This window comes from Marmota monax, unplaced genomic scaffold (assembly GCF_021218885.2).
Source record: "Marmota monax isolate L192 unplaced genomic scaffold, Marmota_monax_Labrador192_F-V1.1 WCK01_AAM20220418_F8-fsc00220, whole genome shotgun sequence".
Classification (NCBI taxonomy): domain Eukaryota; kingdom Metazoa; phylum Chordata; class Mammalia; order Rodentia; family Sciuridae; genus Marmota; species Marmota monax.
In genome coordinates, this window is record NW_026693909.1 from 1,366,361 (window position 1) to 1,389,809 (window position 23,449).

Here is a 23,449-nt window from a genome sequence, read left to right on the forward strand (position 1 = left end):
TTCAGGCTGGGGTTGCAGCGAAGGAGGGCAGGGAGAAGCTGCTGGGCCTGCCATGCCTCTGTACGGGCTCCACGACAGAGACCCTGGCCAGGGGCTGGCCTCCAGTGGCCCTTCCTGCCCAGCAGCCCCAGGGTGCCTGCTGGTTCTCAAAGGGAGACCCCCACTGGGAGACACCTGGGCAGGGAGGGACCCCCGGGCAATGCCCAGCCATATGGTGGACCCCCTCCTGCAGCCCACGCACACTCCCTGCCCCGTAACCTTCTCTGCATTTGCTAATGTTTTGTGACATAAAGCCCTGAGATTAATTTTTTGCCTCTGTCTTAATTGAAGGAACCATTTAGTGCCGATTTAACTATTATTACCAAATCATCGGGATTGATGCGGTGCACAAGCGCGCGCGCCAATCGCGTTCTGAGGAGCTCGGAGGATTTATGTAAATGGGCCTGCCGGGAGAGGCAATTTGTAGCCGAGAAGGACAATTATGCCCGGCCCGGGAGTGCGCCGTCGACAGCGCCGGGCGGGTAATGGATAATAACCTCCGCGGCAGCGTGCGCAGCAGCGCAGCGTGACCGCGACTTTATACAGTGCAGATAAAGAGCCTTTTACGCCACGCCGCCCCACACACGGGGCCAGGTCCTGGGGCCGGTGTGGCCCAACATGGGGGCCCGGGCTTCCCGAGGGTGGCGCGGACATGGTGACGGCAGCTGGTGTCTGCACTGGCAGTGCCTGCCCCAGTGGGGCTCTGTCCCCAGGACCCTGTCCTCGAGTCCTGGAAGGGCCGTGCTGGGCCTTCAGACAAGGTGTGAAGGGCAGCCGCAGCCCAGGCAGCAGGGACAGAAAGCCCTGCTGTCCAGGCCGTGAGCGCCAGCCCAGCCCTGCCCACCCTGTTCCCAACACCCACACTCACTTGGCCTTCTTGCCCTCGCTCCTGGCCAGCTGGCCCCCAGGACGCAGGGCAGACAGCGAGCTGGAGTGTCTGCGCTTTCTGGGGCGGCCAGGCCCCCGCCGCGCAGGGCTCCGAGAGCTCTCCTCTCTCCTGGGGGCCAGAGGAGGGCTGTCAGAGGCTCCCCCACCCTGCAGCTCTGGCTGCAGACCCTGCCCCTCCCGGCCTCTGGGCTCCAGCTGTCCAGCACACACGGGCCAGGAGCTCCCGCCCCCATGGCCCTGCGGGCTAACCTCTGCTCCTGGAGCCCCCACTCCCAGCCAGACGGCCTTGGCACTGGTCCCCTCTCCTCGACACCCTGTGGACTGGTCTCTGGGAGACAGCCTGCTCTGTCTGAAGTCTCACCCCCAGGTCTCAGGGCTATCACCACCACTGAGGAGCCTCTGGGACCCCAGTTTCCTGGAGACCTGGCGAGGCCCCTGCCCAAAGGCAGCCAGCATGGCCTGGCTGGAATCTGCATCTGCCCCAGCACTGTCCCAGGTGCCGCCCCCACGTACTCATGGTCATGCCGTCGCTGCAGGCGCGCCAGCTCTCGCTGCTTCTCCTTGTAGCGCCGTTGCAGCTCTGCCAGCTGCATGCGCATCTCCACCTCCTGTGTGTCCAGCTGGTCGATGGCAGCCTTCAAGGGGCAGACCTGTGTGCAGGGGCACAGGGGCCTGAGAGCCGGGCCAGAGCCTTAGGGCAGGGCTGGTGGGCAGTGCCTGCCCTGTCATGGCACTGGCTGTGTGCCCTGGAACTGCCACTCACAGGCTTGGTCTTGGGGGTCCAGCTGTCCTTGCGCTGTAGGATCTGCATGCGGGGGGTGAGCCTGGGGCCACCAGGGCCCGCAGCAGGGGGCTGGGCTGAGGAGAAGGAGCTGTCTGGGCTGGCGGCTTCTACCAGGGACCAGGCGGTAGCCAGTGTGGCCAGGTGCTGCAGGTTGAAGGCTAGCACGTCCTCATCCTCTTCTGCTGGGGGGACAGGAGGGTCAGTAAGGGTCACACACTGCCCTTAAAGAGACTCCTGATGTCAGCCCCCAGGGCAGCACAGCCCCAGCCCCTGGAGTGCCCAGTCCTGATGTGAGGACTAAGGACCAGGGCCAGGCCACAGGGAAGGTGCCTTGAGCCCCAGCAGCTCCAGGTGGGGGAGAAGGCCCTGGCTGCAGGGGCAGATGGGCTGGGGCCCGAGGCTCCTGCCCTGGGGGAAGGACTCACATTGGGGAGAGCAGCTGCTGCTCAGAGCCGACTGTGGCGCGGCCCACAACGGCGTCTCTCAGGACACAGAGCCAGCACCGGCACTGCCACAGCCAAGTTCACTCCGGGGCAGACCCTTCCCCATCGCAGACCCACACGGCTGAGCTGGGCTCGTCACGGTGGCTCCAGGGACGAGCTCACCACCTCCAGGAGCTACCCACTGCTCACCCCTGCGTCCATACGCCTGTCCACCCTCCTGCCAGCTTGACGGAGGCCCCAGGAGCAGCTGCAGGGTGGCGGCGGTCATGGGAGTGGGGATGGCAATTCCCCCATTCTTGGTGAACAGGGCGGCCAGGCCTGGTGGGGGCTTCCGGGGGACAGAGCAGGCCCTGGCCCGGGCAGGGTGCAGCTTCCTGCTCTGTCTCTCTTCCTGGAGGCCCCCACAGTTCCTCCAGTCCTGCCCCCAGCGCTCTCTGCACCTCTCCAGGCCCCGAGGCAGGCTGGGCTGTGCCCGGCCCTTCCTCCCAGCCCACCTGGGCAGAGGAGACTGCAAGCTCTGGCCCCGGGGTAGGCAGCAGTGGGCATGGCTGACCACAGGAAGGGAGAAGGCATAGAGGTTCACCTGGGGACCAGAGTGGGGGCCGAGCCGGGTGTCACAGGTTACCTCACTAGTGACAGCGGGACAAGGGAAACCCTGGAGTCGGGGCCAGGGAGGGACAGTCCAGTGTGCAGTCAGAGATTGAGCTGGTGGATGTTTGGTACTTCAGAAAGCAACGACAGGAGCCAGGTGTGGTGGCACACGCCTGTCATCCCAGTGGCCATGGAGGCTAAGGCAGGAGGATTGCAAGTTCAAGGCCAGCCTCAGCAACTTAGAGAGACGCTAAGTAACTTAGCAAGATCCTGTCTCAAAATAGAAAATAAAAAGGCTGGGAATGTGCCTCAGTGGTACAGCAACCCTGTGTTCAATCTTGGTACCAAAAACAAATAAATCAATGAGTATCAAGGACAGGGACACATTGACAGCACACAGGAACTAGCCAAAGGGCTCCTCCGGCCAAACCTGGGCAATCTGGTCATCAGAATAAAGAGAGACCATAATGGATTGTAGTTGGCTGCAAAGACAGAACCTGCCAGCCACGCTGCTGTCAGCAGAGCAGACAGGAGTGCGTGCGGAGGAGCTGTCACAGGGTCCTCAGGGCCTCTCCACCTAGAGCTCTGAACGGCAAGGGGCAGGTGGGGGGCCCACCCGGCGGGTCAGGGCAAACACAGCCGAGGGAGACCTCCCAGGAGGGCACAGCTGTGCCCTGCCGAGGGCCCCTGAACCCAACCACAAAGGGACGGGCGGATTCTCGTCTTCAGGGTCAGGGACACCCCGTGTGGGGCAAGGAGGCAGAGAGCCCAGAAGACAGGGTGAGTCTACTCCAGACCTGGGGCCCAGATGGCAGGGGCTGCCCAGAGGGGCAGCTGCCAGACACCCAGACCTCCAGACACAGTCAAGGCCACTGCCAGTCTCCACCACAGGGAGCCCTCAGCCTCAGACAGTCCAGGGTCCTGAGACTGGCAGGGAGGAGGGTTGGGGACTTCCCTCAGTGGGCAGGAGCAGAGGTCCATGGACAAGCCCCTTTCAGCCACAAGCTCTGGTGGCCTGTCCCTTGGGGTCACTGTGAGCCACCAGAGCCTCTCTGCTCCTCCCCTGGGCTTTCTCCAGGTGCCCTCAAGGCCACAGGTGTGCAGCCCTTACTGGCCTCACACAGCTGGACCTGCAGGCCTCAGAAGGCAGGGGGCCTGAAGTACCCTGGGGTCTCCCCGGGGTCCAGGCCCCACGGGTCCCTCTGAATCCTGCTCTGTGGTGCAGAATGAAACTTATCAGGTTCATTTCAGCCAAAGTGGTCACTGTACTTGTCAGGAACAGTTACTGCTGGACATGGCTCAGGAAGAGCCCATCGAAGGGATGGGCAGAGGGGGTGTGGCTGCTGCAGGGTGTCTCGGGCAGCCTGAACTCCACCACCCGGGCTGCAGGAGACCTGGCCTGACAGTCAGCGCCTGCGCTGGCCTGCGAAACTTGGCCTCCTAGGCAGAACACGTGCTCTGCATGTATTTACTCAATGAATGGGCCCTGGTCCAGCTGGCAGCCACAGCGTGCGCACACACACACACACACACACACAAGTGCACACGTGCGCCACAGTCACTTGGTGCCCCTTAAGCCATCCCCTCGACTGCTACGGGATGCTCGCATGGGAGTCCCTGGCACTGGGCTTACCCTGGGTGACCCTGCTGTATGTGGCCAGGAGGCCCAGCGAGGTCTCCCTGGGGGTCCAGCTGGGAGTCCACTCCAGCAGGAGCAGAGGGCCCTGGAAGGGCTGCTGGGTGCACCTCCAGGGCAGGCGTGTCCTGGCGCTGCTCCACAGCGGCTCCCCTGCCCAGGTCACAGCCAGAGTGGTGGCCAGGCCAGGCTTCCCTGCAGCCACACGCCGAGAGGGACAGAGGCCTTGGGGGAAGTCGGCTTTACAGGGACACTCACTCCATCCCCACACAGCACACAGGGGCACAGGGGCGTGGGGAGCTGTGTGCTTCAGGAAAAGAAGGGCTGTGCGAGGCCCTTTCTACAGACGTCCTGCAGCACCGTGCCCGGCTGGGGTGCTCCCCCCAGGAGGGACTTCCTCTGGGGTCAAAGGGGAACATGGCACTGCTCTGGCAGGAAGAGGAAGTGGACTACTGGGGGCAGGAGGGGACCATGTGGGGTCCTGACGAGGTGGGGGCAGAGCTGGGACCTGCCCAGCAGAGGCTGGCCCTTGGGCCTCTGAGGTGGTCAGGCCCCAGCCTGGCAGCGGGCCGCAGTCTCCAGCTCACCCTGCTGGCCCACGGCCCTGCCCTGCCCACTCTCGGGTCCTGGGTGGCTGGTGAGCCCAGGGGCTCCTTGTCCTGCGGTTGCCTGCAGCAGGAATGCCTGCTGACTCAGCCCGGAGGCTCCGACCTGGTGGTCCAGCCGACCCCCGCCTTGGTGCTCTGTCCCCTGGGCCTGGGAGGAGAGGCAGACGTTTCCCACACTGGCCACACCAGGCCCGGGGCCAGGAGCCATGGAGCTGAGTGGTGGGGGTCCCGTGGAGGGGGAGTTTGGAGCCGCCTGCCCCTTTCCTGTCACAAGGCCTCCATCTGCCCTCGGGTCCTGGGTCTTACCATGTCCCATAGGAAATGCAGACAGCACACGTGAGTGCTGCCCTCCTCCTCCAAAACCACATGGAGGGTGGCCTGGTCCCCAGGGCCCGGCTCCAGGCCCTGGGGGAAGGCTGCAGGCAGAGCTCACCTTGCGCGGCCCGCTGGCTCCTCTGTCGCTGGGTCTCCAGGTCTGCCAGCTCGCTGAGCAGGGCGATTCCGTGAATCCCTGAGCTACGGGGCAGGGTGGCTGTGCTGGGGGGCCCAGAGGTCGCGGGGGGGAGAGGGTCCAGCAGGCTCAGGCTGGGCAGGTCCCCCAGGTCCACAGTGGCGGCCACCAAGGCATCTAGCCCCAGCAGTGCTCTGGGTGGGTGGCTGCTGCTGGGAGCCCCCCAGTCCTCCTCGGAGTCCTCCACACCTCCCTCCTGCAGCTGGGCCTCTTCCGGGGCAAGCCCCAGGCCCTCCTCGTCCTCCTCCAGGGCACCAGGGCTCCCTGCTTGCTGCTGCAGGGCTTGAGGGGAGGCCCCTAGTGGGGGTCCCTGCACCCCCTCCTCTCTGGTCCTCTCTTCTTGCGCCCTTCCCTGAGTAGAATTAGCCTGGCCGGTGGCCTCAGGGGCCCCTCCCTCGAGGAGGGCCCCAAATTGCAGTTCTTGCAGCCCTTCAAGTGGGCTGGGGTCCTCTGCCTTCCCTGGGGGTCCCCGCTCAGCGGGGTGGGGTGTGGCGGCAAGGTCCTGGGTGGCCTCCCTGGCCCCTGAGAGCAGCCCAGACTCCTCCAGGCTCCTGGGGCTGCAGGGGGGTGGCTCCCTGGGCAGGAACGTCCTCACAGGCTCAGGCTCAGCCCCTGGGGCGGCAGTTTGCATAGTTTCGGGGTCCGGGAGGTCAGATGAGTGCCCTCCTGCGGGCAGGGAGGCAGAGAAGCCCATGCCAGGCGTGGGGCGCAGGTATCCTGGAGGCAGGTCTGTGAAAGAGGGAACAGGTCAGGAGAGGCAGGGCAGGAGGTGAGGCTCTGCCATAGGACGGGGCGACCATTGTGGGGGTCCCCACCAGCCCTCTGGGCCTGAGGCAGGGCCTGGGCACAGCGGTCTGGGGGGTGGCAGGAGGAGAGCCCCAGGGCACCTCTGGAGGGTACAGTGTGGCCCACCAGGAAGGGGTTTAAGCATGATGCCTGAATCAGGGCTCTCCCCGGACAAAGAGCCGGCAGGCGCTGAGGCATTGCGCCCACTAACTCCATAAGAACTACACAAAACCTCCTGGGCTCAGTCTCCTCACTGTGGAACTGGGATGGGTTTTATGTCCCACACGGTTTCCAGAGCTCGGTTCTCAGCCTGATCCAGAGAACCACGTGGCGGCTGGGGAATGGTGGGCACAGGTCCTCCTTGCGCAGACCCAAGCAGGGCCGCTGGTGGCAGTTGGCTGAGATGCCTAGCTTCGCTGAGGCCCAGGCTCAGGGCTGGGGACAGGTCCTGGTCTGGCATCCCCAAGGGCCCTGCCACCTGATCAGCTCCCAGTGCTGGCCGCCAGGCCTGACCTTCCTCCAGCCCCCACTGCCAAGGGCAGGGAGGGAGGCAGCGGGGACCCATGTGCTTCTTCTCTGTGGACCGTCCAGAGCAAGGTGAAGAGGAAGGAGGAAGGAGGGGCAGGTGGCATCCCCCTGCACCCTACGGGGGCTTAGGTTGGCGACAGGCAGACCCTGTAATCAGCTCTGCCCGTCCAGGAGGGGGTGGCCTCAGGTGGAGGGTTGGGCCAGGATGGTGCTGCCCCAGCTCACCTGGTTCCAATGTGGTGAGGCTGGCTCCGGCCCGCCGGCCCTCCCCACTCTTGTCTTCGGCGCTGGGCACCTTGGAGCTGGGCCCTGGGCTGCGGGCAGGGCAGACGGATAAAGTGCAGGGGGCGCTGTGGCAAGGTGGTGGTGTGGGACAACTGGTAGGGGGCTTCAGGGTGGGTGAGTGGCAGCAGGGCGGCAGCTTGACCGGGCCTGCGGCGGCAGGTGAGGGGCCGCTCTTGGCCATGGGGGTTAAGGCAACTGGCTTGTGGGTGGACTTCAGGGCCTTCTCCTGGGTGGGCTCTCCTAGCTCCAGGTGGTGGTCCTCAGGCTTCCGCTGTTGAGTTGGGGAAGAGGGTCAGCCAGGTGGCCCCTCTGCACCTGTGCATCCTCTGTTGCCAGGAGGTGTGGAGGGGCTCCTGGGGCCAGCCAAGCTGGTATAGGGAGGGGGAAAATTGCCCTGGGTCCCCACTGGCTGTGGCCGTCAAGGTGGTACCTGGAAATGGGCAGCCCGCTGCAGCTCCAGGGCCTGGGCAGCCCGCTGCTGCTGATGCTGCTGCTGCTGCTGCTGCTGCTGCTGCTGCTGCAGGGCGTAAATCTCCTGCTGCCGCAGCAGCTGAGAGCGGGAATACACGGGGAGCTGGCCCGGGTGCTGCATGTGGGAGGTGGGGCCCCGGCTCCCGTACATGGGGGGCCACAGTGAGGCCTGGTCCATGACTTCAGCTGTAGGCAGGGCCAGAGGGCGGTCAGCCCCGGCCGGGCACCGGGGGCCTACCCCGCTGCTTCCCTCCCTCAGTCCTCCCAGCCCACCCAGTCCCCAGATGATCCACCTCAAAGTCCCACCTGGGTCTGGCCAGGCACCTGCCTCACCCTCTCCCGCTCCCCAGAGACGGTCCCCGACTAGGCCCTCTGCCAACAGCCCCATGAGCAAACAGCCAGGCCCCGGAGGCCCTTACCAAGCGCGTGAGGGGTGGCGTGGGGCGTGGGCTCCGAGGGCAGGATGAGGAGCTGTGTGGGGGCATCCTGGGGGAGGGGGAACACGGAGGGCACCGAGCCGGGCACAGAGGTGGGGAAGCCAGGGGGCAGGTTCTGGTGCAGGGCAGGGTGCCCGAGGCCTGGGGGGCAGAGGTCATGGGATAAGCGGGGGGGCCCCTATCACTCTCAGACATCCCACTTTTGGAGGTCCAGCCCCAGGCCAGCCCCCACTTGCCCTCAGAGCACTGACCATAGGAATGTCCCCCCATCCATAAAGAGGGGCTGCGGGTGCGGGGCAGCCAGGGGGGGTGGGCGGGGTGGGGATGGGGGGCTGGGTCCCCACCCAGCTGGCCACCCTGCATCACAAGGTGGGGGGCCAGTTCTCCAGGGCAGCCGCTTGAGGGGTGAATCCGGGCAAATTCCACGAGGTCTTTGTTGTCCCTGTAAGATCACCAGAATCAGCCCTGTCACCTGGCCGACCCTGCCCTGCTCCCCGACCTTGTGGCCATCAACCTGGAAGGGAGCTGGAGGCTGGAGGTGACAGGTGGCCCCCGGTTCTGGGCCTCCCTTCCCAGCAGTGGCCCTGTTGGCAGCGGGAGTGAGCAGAGCCCTCCAGGAAAGGCTCCGGTGGGTGTGGGACCCTGCCCAGGACAGGCTGCTGTTGACGTCCTGGCCACCATGCCCCTTCTCCCTCGAGGGCTCTGAGCGGGCAAGCCCATCTGGGAGGCACCCCACCCCTGCCAGGACCACAGCCTGACTCTTACTGTAGCAGCAGCTCGCGGCCAGCCAGCCCCAGGCGGTCATCACACAGTCGCGTCCTCTCCTCCTCACCCTCCAGGTCCAGGGCGTGTGTGGCACGGGGGACCCCACCAGCTGCACAGGGTCAGGAGGGCAGAAGGGTGAGATGGGGCAGCCAGAGCACTGCTGGCAGAGGCAGGCGCGGCCTTGTGTTGAGCTGGGAGCGGAGGCGCCAAGGGAAGGCTCCCTGGCTCCAGGGACTTTGGAGGACCTTCTAGGGGAGGGCGTGGGGGGCCAACCGGACGCACAGGCAGAGGCAGGGCCAGCTGGTCTTGGACACCCTGGGTGCTTGCCCAGTTGTCTCCCGGCCTGTGAAGGGCCATACCTTTGAAGGTGGGGGCGGCCCGGCCCTGCCGCCCGCTGTTGGTGTTGTAGGTGGTCTCCGGCCGACTCACTGTGTCCTTCTGTCGGGCCAAGGCCACCGCAATGCCCACAGGCGGCTGCCGCACCTCCCCGTCTGCCTGTGCGGCCTCGTGTTCCCGGCTCCGGGCACAGTCGGGCCTTTCCACTGTGCCTGGGCCCTTGGAGGCGGGGAACTTTGTCTCCTGCTGGACACAGCTGGCTTTGAGGCCACCCAGACCCACGAAGGGTGCCTTCTGGCCCACAGCCAGCGCGTGGCTGCTGTACTTGAGCAGGTTCTTCATGGCTGAGACCTCGTCGGGCGGGGCAGGCAGCTCCTGGGACAGGAGAGCCGCCTGCTGCAGGCCACTGCCGAAGGGGTCCAGGTAGGCACCGCCCTTGCGCTCTTCACTGATGGGCATGGTGGTGCCCTGACCAGCCTGGACACTCCACGGGGGCAGGTGGGGACCGCTGTAGCCCAGAGATGCCAGTTCCAGGGACTTGCGCTTGACCTCAGCCCCGCTGCCTCCCTGCTCCACCTCAGGGGTGGCCAAGTGCTGCTGATGCCGGATCCGGGCCACCTTCTGGGCCCCCGGGGGTGCTGCGGGGGCCTCCTTGCTGGCAGCTTTGTCTAAAGTGCAGCAGGCCTGGGCGGCCTTCCCACCCAACAGGTCCTGATTACTGGGCCGGGCACAGTCCTGCGAAGGGGCGGGCAACTCAAAGTAGCCGCTTTTGTCCAGACCGCCCTTGGGGAGTCCAGGGAAGGAGGCCTCGGGGCGGGTGCTGAGGTACTCCAGGCCCTTTAGCCGGGGATTGAGGGCCGCCTCGAAGCCCCCAGGCCGCCGCTCGCCCTTGCCCTCGGCCTTCAGGTGAGTGTAGGAAACTCCGTAGGGCGCAGTGTGGTCGGGGACCATGGCCCCATCCAGGTGCCGGTCCTTGCCCTCACCTGCCACAGCACAGGCCTCGGCCGCCTGGAAGGGGCGGCTCTTGTCGGCCAGGTGTCCCACAGAAGGCACGAAGGTGGGCCCGCTGGCCTTTAGGTCCCGGGAGACTTTGTCCTGCAGCGGGCAGAGCCCATCGGGGCCCGTGTGCAGCTGCAGGCAGGGGAAGGACCCAGCAGCTGTGCTGAGGGGTGGGGGGGGCCCGGTAGGTAGGCCGGAGGGCACCGTGTAGGACACCGCGTGGTGCAGCATCTGTCGCCGCTCCAGGCACTCGCTGAAGGCCGGCCCGGGCTCCGGGGGGCCCACCACCTCCTTGGCACGTCCGGAAGCTGTCACCCCTGCACTAGGCCGGCCTAGCATGCCCCCAGCACAGCTGGCTAGTGCGGCCTTGCCCATGTCACCATTGAGCACCTTGGTGTTGAGGAGGCAGGAGGTGAGGTGCTTGGGGCGGCCCTCACAGGAACCCCGGGGCACAGGGCCGCCCTCCTTGCAGGGCCCGTCCACCGGCATGGGTGGCACCAGCTTGTGCCGCTCTTTGCCGCCATCCTCCTCCACTGGCCGCTCCCTGCCCTCCACTGCCTTGCTGGCCTTCTCTTTGCCCAGCTCTTTCGACGTGAGGAAGCGGTCAAACTCCCTGGGGCCCTTCGACTGGGGGCCGGCCTCGCCCCGCTCTCGGCTACAGGGGAGGGCAGGAGCAGCGCGGGCCACGGGGAAGCTGTGGTTGGAGGGCAGGAGCGTGGGCTGGGGGGGCAAGTTGCGCAGGTAGAAGTTATCTGCGAGCAGAAGGAGCCGAGGTCAGCGGTGTAGGGACCCAGACTCCCCAAGACGCCGGCTGCAGGAGTCTCTTGGTCCCCCTGGCACCCATCAAGGTCACCCGGCAGGAAGGTTTCTGCCTCCACTTTTTAAAAACTCGTGGTGAAAATAAATAATGAGATTCGCCTTCTAAGTGTACAGTCCAGTGGCCTAAGCACATTCAGAGCTGCCCAGCCGTCTCCACCAGCCACCTCCACAGTCTCTCCTCAAACCGAAGCCCTCTCCCCACTAGGCGCGACTCCTGGCTCTGCCCAGCACCCTCGAGCTGCCCCGGCAGGGCGCCCCCGTCTCCTGTCTGCCCAACCCTGTGCCCTGGAGACTTTCAGAGTGGGGTGGGTGGCAGGAGGGTGAGTCTCCAGGACAGTGAGTGGCCCTGGGGGAGCACAAGGCAGTGAGCCTCGGGCAGGCGAGGTGTACCTGTGAGGTGAGCCACCACAGAGCCGGCTGGCCAGGCCTCGGGTGAGAGGGTGCCCTTGCAGCCCAGGGTCTAGTACTGTGGGTGGCCCCGTGTGCCAGCATGCCTGCGGCCCCCAAGTGTCCCCAGGTGCCGTGTGTCCTGGGAGGGGCAAGGCTGAGGGTGTAAGGAGGCAGGATGGGCTGGGTGGGGGAGCCGCCTGGCCCCTGGACACCTCGCTGCATCCCTGGGGCAGGTGGCCACGGGTGAGGAGGGCTGAAGCAGGTTGTAACTGGGAGGAAGGAAAGTGACCCCCGCATCCACCCACCCCCAGCTTGGGGCCCAGCCAGTCTGGCCGTAGTGCCAGGCTCCTCTGTGGTCCATGGACTCGCTGCCCAGCTGGGGCCTCTGGGCCTGGGGCAAACCCTCCTCTCTTGACCAACCCTGGGGCCATGCCCAGCAACCTGGGCCAGACCTCTGCCTCTGGGGGACCCTGGGGGCTGCCCCTTCCCCGGCCCAGCTGGGCGGGTGGGAGGCAGGGTGAAGCCCTGAGCTGAGGCACAGACAGAAGGGGAAACAAAAGAAAGGGTCGGAACTCGCCAACCCGTCCTCAGTCACTCAAGGCCTCACTCAAGGCCTCAGTCACTCAAGTCCTGCCAATTTCCTGCTAATTGGAAACAAGGGGAAGAGGGTAGCCCAGGAGAGACCTAATCAGCTCAGGTTCCAAAGCCAAACACCGTCCTTTAGATGAGGCTCCACCACGACATTTTGAAAGCCCGGAGGGCCAGTGGCTGCCTCCGCATCAGCCGGCCCACTGCCCCTGGAGTCCCTGGGCCCTGGCTCAGGGGTGGGGCTTCTGGGGCTGAGACCAGACACCTGCCTGCCCCTAACAGACTCTTGTCAAAACAGCTGCAGTCCCCCAGGAGCTGATAGGAGCACGGGGGAGCTGGCCGGCTCTGCTGCCCACAGAACAGCCCCCTCAGGCGTGGCCAGATCCTCTGGGCCCTAGTCAGTCTGCAGGTGCCCACAGTTGTTTGGACGGAGTCCAGACAAGCAGGACTCTCCCTGAGTCTGCGGTCTGTGGCAAGAAGGTACTGAGGGGCAGCAGGAGGCTCTCTCTGCACCCTTGGTGGCTTCTCTGCCTCACTGGGGCTCCCCAGGGACGTGGTAAACTGTGCCTGTCCTCTGTGGACGGGCTGCGTCACCACTGAAGGGCCATGAGTGTCCAGTGACCCAGCACCCAGGCTCTCTATATCTAAGCTGAAGTCACCCCCCACAGCCTGGGCCAGGAACTGGGGTCTTCTGAGACCCTCTGCCCTTCCCTGACCCAACCCATTCCTGATGTCACCGACTCCAGCCCTGTGGGACTCCACATTTGCACTCAAGTCCTATCACATGTAGGTCATTTTAAAGGTGGCCACTAACCCAACACCTGCCTAGGCTCCAGGGACCACTCTGGTGTGCCCATGGCGCCTGGGGGGGGGGTCCTAAATGTAAAGGAAATGGTTCTCCAGGAAACTCAACCTGGAGACAGGGGGTGAAGCCTCTGGACCTGCCCTGCCCCCTCTCCTGCAGGCTCCCGATTTGTGGTCCCTGCCTGAGCTGTGCCTGCCCTTTGTAATATCCAGGGCCCACTGGCTCTGTCTTGCCAGCAAAGACCCAAACTCAGCAGCCCTCTTTGATGACATCTGCTGCCACAGGGTAGACAGCCCATCTTCTGTCCACAGGCCACGGCTCTGCTCTGATCTTACCCAGTGGCCACTGTCAGCAGCCCTGGTCTAGCCTAGGTCCTGCAAGTGAGTGGGGCAATGCAGGCTTCTATGGGCTCCCCTGTCCCTCAATGAGGACGAGCTACCTTGGGTCCCCACAGCTGGCAGAGAGTGCAGGGCACAGCCAGGTATGTAGGAGGTGGCAGCCAAGCCCCACAGTCACTTCCCGGGAGCTGAGCTGAGCCTGCTGACTCTCCCCGTGCGCCCCAGCCTGGGAACCCCACCTGCCCCTGGTGGTGGTCCTAGACCCAGGGTTTACACCCTCCAGGGGCCCGGCTAGGCTGGATGCCTCCTGAGGGCACCCCTGGGCTGGCTGCCCTGGTGTGTGCCTGGAAGCTTGCCACCGCCCACCCCTTGGGATGCCCTGCGCCCCATGCTAGGCCCCCCGTGCCACTTGCCTTTTTGGGTTCCATAGAAACGATGCTGCCCGTAGAGAACATTGCTGTTTCCATGGTGATCCAAGTGGCTCACGGGTAGGAAGGTGGATGCCAGACTCCCCGAAAACCTGGGGTATGCTGGAGCTAGAGAGGCAAAGGCCCTGGCTGGAGAGGCAGCACCTGGACCCCTGGCCCACACCGCCCTGACCTCAGAGAGGCGAGATGCCCGTGGGCGACCCAGGAGCAACCCCCTGCAGAGCCCTGCACACAGCTGCCCGTGGGAACCCACCCATCCATACATCTTGTTAGCTCTGACTCCACGCACGCCCGCCCTCCCGCGCACACAAACTGAATTGCTGATGGGCTGGGGAGGGGGAGGCTGGAGAAGGGCGCCTCTGCTTCTCTTCCAGGAGCACTGGGTGCTGCAGAAGCTTCCGGGCAGGGCAACACACTCAGGAGAGCGCCAGATGCCCGCAGAGCTCCTGGCCAAGGGAGAGCCAGGGCCAGTCCCGGCAGGTAGTCTGGGGACCAGCTCTGCTGTGCAGAGCCCTCTGGCAACCCACACCGCTGGGTGGTGCACAGGTGTCTCCACAGGAGGGAAATGTCCACCTGGCCCACCTCTTCATGTCCTGCCATCTACAAGGGGAGCTGGTCCCAGTAGCAACAGCACTGACCCCAGAAGAACCCCAGCCCTACCTGGGGACTTTGAGTCACCCCTGGCCTGAGGGGTCCAGCCCACTAAGACAACCGACGTTCTGAGGGATTGCCCCTGCCCAAGCACAGGAAGCTAGCCACAGCTGCAGCCGTCCCACCCTGCTGGCCTTGGGCGGCTCTGTTCACCTGGGACACATACTCTACCCTCCCACACAGATGAGGTCCCAGCCTGCAGGAGAGACAGTACTGAGCACCGGCCTGGGGTGTCCTCCCCAAGCCCCTTTGGAAAGACCCAGAGCTGGATGCCCAGAGCCACCAGCAGTCATCAGGAATGTCTGCTTATGGCTGGTCCTTCCAGGTCCGCAGGGGACACAGGGGACCTGGGCTGTGTGGCATTCATCAGACTCATACCCACCAGGCCCTTGCCCAGCTCTCCCTGCCCACTGCCGTCACCTTGGCAGCCTCTAGGACTGGGGCCTAGGTCTCCTCCAGCCAGGCTCATGCCCTAGGGCCAGGTGTCCAGATTTCCCTGACCAGACGCTGATGCTGTTTGTTACACAGCGTGTGGGGATTCCTGAAGCAGACCAGGCTGGGTCTGTCTCCCACGCTGGACTGGATGTCCTCAGTGTGGAGTCAGAGGGCTGGCCATGAGGCCATTCCCAGGGGACTCAGGCAGAGGCCCTGGAGCCTGCTGTGAGCCTCGGCTTCTTGGAGGTGGCCCTGCAGGCTGAGGCCAGGGGAGACCTGGGCAGAGTGTGAGCAGGATGCTTGGAGCGCCAGCCCCAGCACCTGCCAGCGGCTCCTCCCACGCTGCAGAAGAGCTGCCCCGGGAGGGCGGGCTCTGCCTCACTCTCAACACTGAACATCTCCCCACGGAGGGCAGGACCCAAGGGAGTGTCTCTTGGGCCCCCACTGTTCTCAAGAGCTTCCTAGCACTGCCTGGCTTCTCGGGCTGCTCTGGAAGGTGGCAGGAGCAGGAGCGGCTGGGATTTCCCTGGAGGGGCAGGGAGAAGACAGGAGGCTGTGCTGGCCCTACAGGCCCCTCCCAGGTGAGTATTTGGACACCTGTTATAGGTATACACGGTCTTTCTGTCACTCGGGATTCTGCCACCCACTAGTTAAAAGGGTGCCCTGAGCCACATGCCCCAGGGACCCAGGCACCAGGACCCCCTCTGGGTGTGAAGTTACTGACAATTCCTGCAGCAGTGGCTTCACTTGACCTTCCTTTATTTTGTTTCCTGACTTTATTTCTGTCTGTTTTTTTCCTGGTACTGGGAACCCAAGGGCACTCTAGCACTGAACTACATCCCCAGAACATTTTTTATAAATATCTATTTTTCAGTTTTAGGTGGACACAATATCTTTATTTTGTTCCGAGAATCGAACCCAGTGCCTCATGCATGCTAGGTGAGCGTGCTACCACTTGAGCCACATCCCCAGCACCGCCCCCCATATCATTTTTTAAAAAGAATTATTTAAATTTTTGTTTTGGTACTGGCATTGAACCCAGGGGGGCTCTACCACTGAGCTTTTTGAGACAGGGCCTCACTAAGTTGCTGAGGTTGGCCTTGAACTTGGGATCCTCCTGCCTCCCGGGTAGGTGGGTGCAGGTGTGACCCACTGCCCCTGGCTCCTGATCTTCTTCTATCATAGCACCCGCTGCTGTTTAGCAGGCTCCTTTAACAACTCGTGGCCTGAGGCTCCACAGAACACTCAGAAACACTGTGTCGGAAGTCAGAACTGCAGGTCAGCTCTCCAGTCCCATGTCTGTCCCCACATCCTCAGAAGGCTGGGGAATCTGCCCTGCCAGAGGCTGAGCTACCTGGCTACTGGGGCTGATGGAGGCCAGCACGGCCTGGACGTTCCATCTCAGTGCTGGGGAATCTCTGAATGGCTGGCAGCCAGGAAGCCCACCTGAGCACCAGGAAGAGGCCAAGAGGCAGCCCTGTGCAGGCTGAGGCCAAGGAGTGGCCAAGCCAGGTGGGTGGGCTCTGGGCGGGACAGGGAGGGTCAGGGCCTTGGAGGCAGAGCTGGTGGCATGTTCTGGTGGGACGGGGCACTCCAGGACCCACAGGAGCAAGGCTGCCCTGTCTGTGGTCCCCCACCCCCACGGGCACCGTGCCCGTCAGGCACTCGGCAGGAGCAGGTGGGACCCAGCCCTGGTGATGCCCTGGGCATTCTCTGACTCCGTGGGTCCAGGTGAACCCTGTCTTGGAGGCTGCTGAGGGAGGTCTGGGAGCACAGGACCTGGGGACCGCACCCCACCCCTGGCCTGGCCCTCCGGCCGCCAGGACTGCTGAGGACAAGCTAAGGCTGGAGGCTGGCCTGCCATCCTGCTGTGGGGGACACATCTGCAGCAGATGTGTCCCAGATGAAGCTCAGCCCCTGGAAGGCTTGACAGAGCTCAGGACGGCTGGGAGTGGGCGAGCGGCAGGGCAGGGCCTGGGGGGCTGGTTGAGCCTGCACAGCTGTCCCCCCGTAATCGGCTGCTGTTAAATGTTTTACGGGCCTCGTTCTGGTAAACAGAAGTCTGTAAATGCCTCCTTCCCAGACGCAGTTTCCCAGGCGTGGACCTCCCTGTGCCCCCTGGGGGGTCTGGCCGCCCCCTGCTCTCTGCTCTTGGGGAGTAGCTCTCGGATGGCCAGGAGCAGGCTCCTTCCTGCCCAGGCCTGGGGGGCAGTGTGAGGGTGGCTGGCCCCGTGCCTCCCTCTGCTTCTGGGCCTCAGCTGGAGGTGTCCAGGCCAGGGAGCGGGGGCCTGGCCACCTCTAGCCTGCCTCAGGCCCCAACCTCTGAGGACCCAGATGGGAACTGGGGTGAAGGGGAGGAGGAAGGGGTGGCAGGGAAGGAAGGAGAAAAGCTGGGGCTGGGCAGGGAGCCCCGGGGCGGGGGACGAGAGGGACAGGGAGAAGAGGTCTGTCCTGCCCCGTGAGAAAAGCCCCTTTCTTTTCCCCCATACACTGTATATTCTCTGAACTGAGGAAGAAAACAAAAACGATTTTTGTGAATCAGAGCAGCTGCTCGGAGACCAGAGACCAGGCGGAAGGCTGGGGTGGCCGGGCAGGGGGACAACTCGGGAGACCGTGCCCCAGGTGGGGTGGCACAGGAGCAGAGGGCCACACACTCAGGCCTGCGCTCGCGCCCGGGACGGAGCTGCTGGTCAAGGCCCAGGGCTTCCCTCCCCGAGCTACCCTCCCTGAGGCTGGAGCCACTGCAATCTCCCCAGAGGAATGGTGGCAAGCTTGCCGCCCCCGCCACCTGGCGTCCCCGGCTATCTTGGGGAGGGAGCCTGGAGGGGCAGTGGAGGTGTCCCCGAGGACACCTATCCTGACCCGTCTGCTCCTGCACTGCTGCGAGGCCAGAGCCCAGGCCCGGGACACAGAGGCCCAGGGGAGAAGAGGCTGAAGGACAGAAGGGCAGGAGGGCAGCTGGGGAAGGCAGGTGGGGTGGCTTGGGGTCGGGGCCCCTGCTGACCACCCAGAAGGGGCAGGTGGGCCTGGGGGAGCTGCCCCGGTCCCTGTGGAGACCCAGGCAACCTGGGGCCTGGGCAATGGCCCCTGTTTCTTGCGACTTGGCAGGGTCTTTCTGTCACTCAGGATTCTGCCACATGTTTCAGTGTCCCACGCTACCTCAGTGCTGGCCCTCTCCCAGCGACCTCCCACCTACTCCAGGTCACGGTGCGCGTCCCTGCAGTCTGTTCCACGACAGCATGGGGTCAGGAGGAGGCTGAGGCTGTCCTCACAGGCAGCACAGCTGGCCAGCAGGCAGGCTAGGGCAGCGAGCCTGCAGGCTGCTGGCCATCCACTTGTTAGCGCCTGTGGATGGCCCTGGGGCAGCTCCTCCCCAGGTCCTCCCCGCCCAGGTGGTCAGACCCCCAGGAGATGTCAAAGTCCAGCCTCTGGTGTTGGGGGGCCACCTGAGACCCCTTGGGGTTGCAGCACCCTGCTCCTGGGCTGCTGGGTGAGAGGAATGGTAAGCGCCAGGGGAAGGAGCCAGGCTGGCATGGGTGGGCACCTCTGGCACAACAGCGGCAGGCTGCCCAGGATCCCGAGTCCCCAGCCTCGGGCCCGAGAGCAGCACAGGCCAGCTGGGTTGGCCGGGCTGGGGGTCCGGGACCACCACTTCAGGCTGGGGAGGGCAACTGAGAATCCTCAAAGATTGGAGCCAAGAGCAACCCGGGTGAGGGCCCCCAAACTCTGAGCAGCATCCCGGATGGCAGCCCCACCACCCGCCTTCCACTCCGTCCTTGATGAGCACAGGCCTCACACCTGGGACCCGCTGGCCGGCGCGCACTGTACAGGTGCACTTCCGGGGAGACCCTCCCTCAGACCCAAGGATACCAACCCAGGGAGACTTGGTGACCAGGGCTGACACCCCACAAACGACAGCCACCACAAAAGGGAAGGACTGCACTGCCCACTGGCCCTGGCTCCGTGTCAAGCTGTCTGAATGGCTGTTCTGACCCCTGGGTCCACAGAGGGAAACTGAGACTTTAGTCCAATGTGTCCCCCCGGGCTGTGAAGACCCCTCTCTTAAACATCTGCTCTGCAAGGGGCCCTGAGACCGTGTGACCGCCCAGGTGTGGGCAGGGGCCATGTGTGGGCTTCCTGGACCCAGAGCAACCTCCACACCAGAGACCGGGCCAGGACTCGGGCTCTGGGACCAGACACCAGGAGGGGCTGCAGGCACAGGCGGGGGTCTGGAGGCCTGCCACAGAAGGCCAAGAGAGACCCCAGAGGGTGTTTGGGGAGCTCCCCGTGCCCCTCTACCCTCGTCTCCCCAGAGCTCCCAGTGGCCACCTTCCCCAACTGGCCAGGCCCTCCCTGTGGGCATGGGCTGGGGTTGGAGGGACAAGGAGGGGCTGGGGCGAGGGGACATTTTCACATGGAGGAAGCAAGCAAGAGAGGAAGGCTGCCTCGGAGAAGAGAGGCCCGAGCAGGGGCAGCCATCAGTGTGCCCTTCCGGGGTGGTGCGAGAGGCCACAGGAAACTCTGGCCCACCAAGGTGGGGGGACGTGGTGGACCTCTGTCTCTCTCAAAGATATGCTCTGGAACCCACTCACTCCCAAAGTCCTGGCAAGTCCTGAGGCCTCAGAGGGGACAGAGGGGACAGAGGGACAGCTGGCAGGATGCAGGAGGCTGTGGGATCCGGAACAACGGGGCACGCTCTCGTTGGCTTCTGCCTGTGGCCCCTGCCCCCGCTGGAACCTGGCCAGACGCCTGTGGAGAAGGGGCCACTGGGGCAGGGGTGGCTCTGACCAAGAGGAGACAGCCAGCACTGGTGTGTGTGCCCATGGCCCCCTCCAGGTGGCACGAGAGACCGTGAGTGGCCTGGTGTGGAGCTCCTTGGTTCCTGCCCCCAACACCCCCAGGAACAGAATCTCCTTTCATCGCCCGTGGGTGGTCCCAGGCAGGCGGTGGGCAGGGCGGGAGGGACTCACTGACAATAGGGCCAGCTGTGCTGCACCCACACCCGCTCTGACCCGCCCAGCACAGGCTGTGGACAGGACTCGCCCCTGCCTCCGGCCAGTTCCGCTACCCACCCCACCCCATGCCCAGAGCCGTCCACCTCTGTGAAAACCCTGGTCTTGGGTGATCTGTGGGGCCAGGAGGCCTGGGGGCTGAACCACTGGGCTCTGCCCCAGGCCAGATGTTCTGGGGCGGCTCCTTCAACCACGGGGTGTCTCCCTGCACCCCCAGCTGTTCCAGGGACACAGGAAGCCCCGGCCCCCGCTCTAGCAGCTGCCCTGCAGATGGCGTGGGGGGGGGTCTTCCGGCTGGCTGAGGGCCCCCGGCCTAGAGGAGGGGGCACCTGAGGCTACCCCCCAGGGTCCCACTTGCCTGGCCCTCCCTGGCCTTCCTGCCCTTGACAGAGACCCCAGGGCCAGAGAGGGCATGGAGAACTGTCTGCTGGCACCTGCTCCCTGCCTGTCCTGGGGGCCATGGAAGGAAGTGGGGGCCAGGCCAGGCCTCAGAGCAGACCGCCCAGGCAGCCCACTGCGCTGGCCAGGCCCTGCTCTTCGGCAGAGTCGCGTGCCCCCTGCCCGCCTTGCCCCCCGCCCTCCTGAACACACACGGCTGAGAAACAGGCCCCGGCACGCGGGAGCCAGCTGGCACCCAGTCAAACTAGCAGCCAGGCGTGCCGCCAGGGCAGCCAGCCAGACTGCCACTCGCTGGCCCCGCCCGCCGGCCTCTGCCTCCCAGAGCAGCTCACAGCCGCCTGCACCACGTGGCTCTTGGGGAGCAGAGGGCAGGGGAACCCCCACAGGGAGGGGATCCCGGGGCTGGGAGCTTCGCTGAAGGCAGGAGGGGGACATGGAGAGGGCAGACCAAGGCACGGCCTGAAAGGTCTACGTAAGATCCCCGGATGACCAGGACTCTCTCCTGTCCTGTTCCCAAGTAGAACCCGGCAGGACGACTGCCTACCCCATGCCAGTCTGCAGCACTGCCTGGTGCCCTGGAGCGCGGGGGGCAGCTCGGGGCACATCCTGCTTCTCCTGGTGTGAACCCACCTGAGCTCGCCCTGACCATGCTGATGGTGGAGACGGAACCTTAGAGGCAGCGTGGGGGACCCCTCCGCTGGCAGAGGGGGGGCTGCTGGTCTGAGACAGAGCCTTCTTGGTGTAGCGGGGCCGGGTCCTGTGACACGGAGGAGCTGCCGCTCAGGACTCAGACCTCGAGGGGGCAGGTGGAGGGCCTGGTGCAGGCCAAAGCCCAGAAGCCAAGGGCCTGGGCTCCTCAGGGTACTACTCGAGTACTGGCCACCCCCAGGTGGATGCCCTGGACTGGGGCGGGACAGTGGGTGCTGCTGAGGATGGGCCCACGGCGGGGCTGAGTGTGGGGGTTTGCCCAGCAGCCCCAGCCTCAGCCGTTGGCACAGGGGAAGTGAGCGCGGCTGTTGTGGGCGCCATCTGAAGGCTGCCACCCACCCCGCTCTGAGCACCCCCAGGGACAGAAGGGGGCTCAGGACAGGTGGTGCTACCCACCAACGGCCTCCCTGCTGGTAGGGTTCCCAGGGGTGGGATGGAGAGGAGGCGGAACACCTGCCCCCAGTGCAGGGCCTGGGTGGGCTGCCCCACTCCTGGGCCAGGGGATGCTGTTGGTGTGGGGAGGGGAAACACTGGACAGGGAGTGCCCACGTGCCTCAGTGGCCCTGGTTCTGTGGAGGGGTCCCTGCCTGCTCCCTCTCTCACCCTTTTCCCTCCCACAGTCATCCTGGGAGCCGGAGGCTGTGGCCAGGAGATGCCCAGCAGACAAAAAAGCTGGAAGGAGAGGGGTGGGTGGGGTGGGGGGCTGGGATGAATGATGCCTGCAGAGCCTGGGCCTCCGCCTGGCCAGGGAGTCTGGCGTCCCCTGAGGAGGCTGCTGGGATAGCCAGGGCTGGAAGCAGGAGTGCCGGTGAGGTTTGGCCAAGGACATGATTGTGCCCACTTGGTCCTCAGGACCCCTCTGGCCTCTCCTCCACCCGAGAAGGGAGCTGCTCCTTATCGCCTGCCCAACATGTGCACTCCGAGCGGCGCCTAAAGCCCAGATTATTTTAACAACTGTCCCTCACTCGTCACCTGTCCTGTTTGGAAAACAGCCCCTTTCTTGTCGCACAAAGAGAGGTTTCTCTGGCTTCCAGCAGTGCCGGGCGCTAATCTCCCTGCCTGGAACACAGGCGGGCGGCGGCGCGATGTGTGGGTCCGCAGCGCTCTGTAAACACGAGGCCCGAGCGCAGCAGTCATTGAGTTACGGCAGTGCCCGTGCCAGGAGCAAGAGCCCTGCGTGCCCGCTGCCAACTGCAATTACCTCCCGCGTGCCAGCCAGGGGGCTTAACCCTTCCCATGCTGCGGCGGAAGGCACGGCTGAGTGGACACCAAGTACTCCTGGGTGGGGGACAGTGGGGCCCAGGCCACTGCACAACAAGGTGTGAGGCAGACCCTGGGGAACTAGGTCAGGCACACCCCACCCTGGGAAAGGCCTAGGGAGCCCCGGGGTCCTCGCAGGCCTCCAGGGGCCCTCCCGCCAGCAGAGTGTCTGAGAGCCACAGGTACTCACCAGGCACCGACTGCAGGCCCAGAGCCGGGAGGCTGCTGGCCTGGAAGGGGCTCTTTGTCCTCAGCAGGGCCCCGGGTGGCAGCCTGTGCCTGCTGACAACTCTCTCCTCCCTGCCCCTCCCTCCCAGCTGGCACATCTGGAGCCCACACCTCCGCAAGTCTGAGGAGTGGGGTGTAGCCACGGTGGAGGGCACAGCCCTGTCCAGCCGCCCAGCTGCCTTGCACATTTCCTCAGCTCTGGAGCCTCCCTGGCCAGCCCCCACCTCTCCCTCTCTGCCCATCTGGAACACACATCTGGCCAGGACCGGTGCCTAGCAGGGCCACCCCCCTTTCCAACCAATTACCACCTCCCCAAGGGGCTTCCTTGGCGGGAGGCAGCCTCCACCAGCTGGGCTCCCGGGTGCTGCTGGGGGCCCAGGACTTACCCTCATGGGAGTGAGAGAACCAGACCTGGGCTGGGGCGGGGTGGGAGCCTCGGTAGGCCTGCTCCGAGGGGGCGGAGGGGGCGCCGCCAGGGTGCGTGGCAGCTGCAGAGCCCAGGCTGCTGGTGAGGAAGCTGCCCATGAAAGAGGAGGCCGGAGAATTCCCCATCAGACGGCTGCTGGCTGTGGACACAGAGGCAGAGTGAGTCTGGGCAGTGGTTCCAGGTGCGCTTTGGGCAGGGCAGGGCAGCACCACCCAGGACCCCTCCTCCACAGGCACTCCTCAGGCCCCAAGATCCCCCTGGGCTTGTCTTATGTATCCAAAGTCAGAGGAGGAACGCTCCCTCAGGGGCCCTGATGTCTCCTGGGTTCCTCAGCCTCCCTGTACCTCAGGGGCCCTAGGACTGACACCCTCCTGGGACTGTAAAGCCTTTGCTGTTGATACCAGCACCACCAGTGTCACCAACAAGAACACCTGCACCACCAACCACCACCCCACTTCTACCTCCACACCACCACCCATGCCACCAACAATAACCACACTACCTCCACCACTGTCACCACCAACCACACCACCTCCACCACCAACCACACCACCTCCACCACTGTCACCACCATCACCAACCACACTACCTCCACCACTGTCACCACCACCACTACCACCAACCACATTATCTCCACCACTGTCACCACCACCACTAACCACACCACCTCCATCACACCACCAACCACACTACCTCCACCACTGTCACCACCACCACCAACCACACCACCTCCACCACACCACCAACCACACTACCTCCACCACTGTCACCACCAACCACACTACCTCCACCACTGTCACCACCAACCACACTACCTCCACCACTGTCACCACCACCACCAACCACACCACCTC

At 64.8% G+C, this 23,449-nt stretch overlaps 1 protein-coding gene across 6 annotated transcripts in view; it reads right to left on the reverse strand.

Annotated features, from left to right (window-relative positions):
• Positions 1–23,449, reverse strand: part of Bahcc1 (BAH domain and coiled-coil containing 1) — a 56,552-nt gene that overhangs the window by 10,343 nt on the left and 22,760 nt on the right. For 4 of the 6 annotated variants that reach the window (XM_058585260.1, XM_058585259.1, XM_058585257.1 and 1 more), the window contains exons 2-13: positions 22,555–22,734; positions 13,461–13,583; positions 9,132–10,859; positions 8,773–8,881; positions 8,259–8,449; positions 7,990–8,148; positions 7,530–7,756; positions 7,040–7,370; positions 5,423–6,229; positions 1,691–1,893; positions 1,441–1,577; positions 908–1,036 (exon numbers count right to left, since the gene is read on the reverse strand). In XM_058585260.1, the coding sequence (XP_058441243.1) occupies positions 908–1,036; positions 1,441–1,577; positions 1,691–1,893; positions 5,423–6,229; positions 7,040–7,370; positions 7,530–7,756; positions 7,990–8,148; positions 8,259–8,449; positions 8,773–8,881; positions 9,132–10,859; positions 13,461–13,583; positions 22,555–22,734 (4,324 nt within the window). The remainder of the gene's footprint in view (positions 1–907; positions 1,037–1,440; positions 1,578–1,690; positions 1,894–5,422; positions 6,230–7,039; positions 7,371–7,529; positions 7,757–7,989; positions 8,149–8,258; positions 8,450–8,772; positions 8,882–9,131; positions 10,860–13,460; positions 13,584–22,554; positions 22,735–23,449) is intronic. The other 2 variants (XM_058585261.1, XM_058585258.1) reach the window with 2 other exon arrangements.